Consider the following 4,210-nt stretch of genomic DNA (forward strand, 5'->3'; position numbering starts at 1 on the left):
TTTTTTTTTTTTTTTTGATCTTTGAAACAAAGTCCTACTATGTAGTCCAGGCTGGCTTCGAAAACTAGTAATCCTCCTGCCTCAGCCTCCTTAATGCTGAGATTGCAGGTGTGTGCCACCATGCCTTGCCATTTAGTTCTTTTTTTAATGAAGAATGTGCATATAGAGTTGTTCTTGACTCCATACCAGAGCATCTATAGGTGCTGCTGTGACCATGTATCAGTGCTGTTTGGATATCTGTAAAGTAGAGCTGTATTTGCTTAGCTCCTGGTGTCATACTCTATCTATAGAATCTGGAGCAATCTGTCCAGTCATTGGCTCTTAACCAGATCTAGGCTTCACTAATTTTCTGTTCCACTTTTGTTGTTCCATTTCCCAGGACTAAACCTTTTTTACTTACAAAGAAAAAGAACCAACTATAAGAACTGTTTTTTCTGCTGGAATTTTATTGAGCCACATTGTTATTAACTGAATCAAAATAAAAATTATAAGGTATTTGATAGTTTTTTTAAAAAGTTCTTATATTGTCAATTTTTTTTTATTTTAACATTTCAGTGAACTAATAGGGGAAGCAAGAAGGCAATATAATTACAACTTTTATCCTTGTTTTTTTTTTAACAGCAGTATTTGGCCAATGCACTGAGATACTTCACCAACCCTGCTTTTTAATTCATTCATTAATTTTTTTTTCAGTACTGGGAATTGAATTCAGGACCCTGTGCTTGCCAGGCAGGCGCTTATTCTACTGAGCTATCTCCCTGGCCCCCTGCTTTTTTATTTTGAGGCAGGATTTCTTAGAGACACAGAGTTGCCCATGTGGGCTTGAATGTGAAATCCTCCTGTTTCAGCCTCCTAGAGTGCTGGAAACGTTGGCATGTACCACTGTGCTTGCCTCAGTTTTTTGCAAGAAAAATAATTTATAGAACAACAAGAGCAACAAAATTACATCCTCCTCATGGTCCCTGATGTTTCACATATTTCCAGAATATTGTTATACTTGAAATGACCACAAGCTAAACTCTTAGATGTTTCAATAAAAATGTCCACAATGCATACAAATACATACAGCTTCTGGGCAAGAACAGAAAATAACAATGCTGAGTTCACTAGAGCAATGTATTGTTTAGGGATAAGCATGTTTTTTCCTTGTTTATTATAAAACATTATATAATAATACAGAAGAAAAACTTTACTATTATAATACTGATATATAATATTTATGTTCTTTTATACACAATATGTCTTTTTTATTAACTTTATAAAATATTTGGCTTCAATACATATATTTTGATCCCATCCATCCTGTTAACCTCCTTTCTATCCTTCTTCCCCTCCCTTTTATTCCCTTCCTCTTGTCTAATAGTAGTCTTTCTTCTTTCATGTCATCTTTTTAAATTCCACATATTAAAGGAGAATATGACAAGCCTGTTTTTAAATAATGTATTTCTTCTTTCTTCAGCCTGGTGCTGCCACTTCTGTGCAGAGAAATGGTGGAACTCTTAGACAAAGGTGACAGTGTGGTGAACCATACAAGTTTATCAAACTATGCATTTTTGTATGGCGTCTTTCCTGTAGCACCAGGCGTGGCTATCTTTGCAACACAGTTCAACATGGAAGTAGAGATTGTACGTATATACTACTTTCCAAATTTGATTGTTGCTGTGGTAAAATAGGACAATGAAAATTTTAAACATAGAGAGCAGCATTCTTTCTATGAGAATTTGATACTTTAAGCAACTTTGTTGTAAATAAGGAGGTGTTATGTAACATGTAATGATAGTTATTTAATCTGGGATCTTTATTCTTTGGTGCTTTTATATGAGTTTTTTAAAGTTTTAAATATTTTGTTTTTGTACCTGTAATTAAGTCTAGAAATTATTTACAGGTGTGTGACTTTTCAAATTTTGAGAGAAAAATACTCTCGTTGATTTATTTTTATTTATTTACTTATTTTTAGGGAAGGGTCTACAGGGTGTCCAGGGTCTCACTACTAGATTGGACTCGTAGTGATCCGCCTGTTTACAGCCTTCCAAAAGCTAGGATTATAGGCGCACGCCACCACGCCCAATCTCAATTGCTGTCTCAGTGCACCATGGGAGCGGGGCCGGCACAGCAGGCCCGGGGATCAAAACCCCGGCCCCTGCTCCTGCTTGCAGGTGCTTTAATCTGCTGAACTATTTGGCCGGCCCTTAAAATACCATATTAGCAATAGCAACAAATAGCAGAAATCAATTATCACCAAATCATTAACAGTGTGTAAGTGTATTGTTTATGCTATCTCTATCATTAAAAAAAGTAAATATAGATATTGTATGTAGAAATTAAATTATTTAATGAAGATCAGTTCCATTGTTTAATCTTTACAATGTTTGATAATTTTTCTTTTTATTTTTTCCCCTAAATTTTATGAAACAATATGGAAGGAAACTGTTCATAAGTTTAATTGGGTCAGCCAAAGACACTGTCTAGAAATTACTTTCTAGAACCTACAACATAATCAATAGTGGGTTGGGCCGGGAAGATAGCTCAGTAGAATAAGTGCCTGCCTGACAAACATAGGGTCCTGAGTTCAATCACCAGTACCGCAAAAATAATAATAATAATAATAATAATAATGGTGGGGATTTAACATTTGTCATATGTAAATATCGGTTGAGCATAGATTAGAAAAAGAGACAGGGCAATTACCTCTGGTTTCTTTGAAGGACTCTCAGAAAAGAGTAAAATATTAAACTATATGCTGGATTTTAGAGTGTTTTTGCTGACTCATTTTTTTATTTTAGAATGTCTTAATGTGTTGTATTTAATGTTTAATTGTTTCAGTACGATTGTGACTTCTCAATTGGACTTCTTTTTGCAGATAACTTCAGGGATGGTAATAAGTACATTTGTATCTGCTCCAATCATGTATGTTTCTGCCTGGTTACTGACCTTTCCCAGTATGGACCCTAAGCCATTGGCATATGCCATCCAGAATGTTAGTTTTGATATAAGTATTATAAGCCTGGTCTCCTTGGTAAGTATGTTTCAGTGTTGGATGAAAACCCCAGTATGAGTTTGAGAATAGCTTGATAATAGTAAAGTATTGAAAATCTAGTTTCTTATGAAAACAAAACAAAAAAGCCTTCCTCTATTGGTATTAAAATATAACATCAACATTCTGATGGACTGATGTTGTCTCTCTGATTGGGAGTTCCAGTTGTAAAATAGAAAGGCATGAATGAGATTTTGTCAGAACAGGATTTGATTCCTGAGCTTATCACATATTAGTTGTGTGCCTGTGGAGTCCACTTCTCTAAGCTTCAGTTCTCTCATTTATAAAGATAAAAATTTCACCTATTCCCATATAATTATTTTAAGGATTGAATGCTATAAGAAATGTGAAAATCATCTTGTGAATGATAAATCACCATAAAAATACTAACCATTACAGAATCATAAGTTCAGAAGAGATCTTTGGAATCAAATTCAACCACCCATTTAATGTTAATGAAACTTCAGGCTACTTCTCAAATTGGATATATCTGGCTCAATGTAAATAATTAAGCATTTGATAACTAGCATATTTTATAGATGAAGTTGTCTATTGTATTCAAGTATTGTTTCAGATCTTAAAAATATAATGTTCACTATTAAAGGAAAAGGGATGGGGAATTGCAAATAAATGCATTACAGAAAGAAAATTTAGTTGCGGGATCCTGATTAGACCCAGAGCGCAGGCCCGGTGTGTGAGATGAGATGACCTGGGGCTGCCAGATCCTGAATAGACCCAGAGCATAGGCCCCACATATGAGTGAGACGACCCAGGCCAGCGGATCCTGATTAAACCCAGAGTGCAGGCCTGGTGAGTGAGTGAGATCGCCCAGGGCCACCAGATCCTGAATAGACCCAGAGCGCAGGCCCAGCGTGGAACCCTTCAGCAGAACTCCCTCAAAGAGGTTAGAGGCAAGACCAACCCAGCTGATTCAGGAGCAGAACATCTTGCCAGAGTGACACAAAGGGTTCAACTTCAATGGCTGCAGCAGAAAAAAGTGGAGCACAGCAGCCAGACCCCAGCCAGATCCAAGCAACACACCTGGAGGAATCTGAACTTCATAGATCCAGACCTGGTGCTAAGGTAATAACTCTATCTAAATTCTACACCAAAGGTCAGAAGACAGTGGTATACAAAATGACAAAGAGAAGAAACAAAATGCAGTCTCAGGCCCCA

The 4,210-nt window shown here is 36.4% G+C and overlaps 1 protein-coding gene across 5 annotated transcripts in view; it reads left to right on the plus strand.

The window, feature by feature from the left end:
- The window catches only part of Gpr155 (G protein-coupled receptor 155), a 48,032-nt gene that overhangs the window by 14,683 nt on the left and 29,139 nt on the right, over positions 1–4,210 (plus strand). For all 5 annotated transcript variants that reach the window (XM_023719202.1, XM_023719198.1, XM_023719199.1 and 2 more), the window contains 2 exons: positions 1,460–1,625; positions 2,861–3,016. In XM_023719202.1, coding sequence (XP_023574970.1) covers positions 1,460–1,625; positions 2,861–3,016 — 322 coding nt within the window. The remainder of the gene's footprint in view (positions 1–1,459; positions 1,626–2,860; positions 3,017–4,210) is intronic.

This window comes from Octodon degus, unplaced genomic scaffold, assembly GCF_000260255.1.
Source record: "Octodon degus isolate 3935 unplaced genomic scaffold, OctDeg1.0 scaffold00065, whole genome shotgun sequence".
NCBI classification, from domain to species: domain Eukaryota; kingdom Metazoa; phylum Chordata; class Mammalia; order Rodentia; family Octodontidae; genus Octodon; species Octodon degus.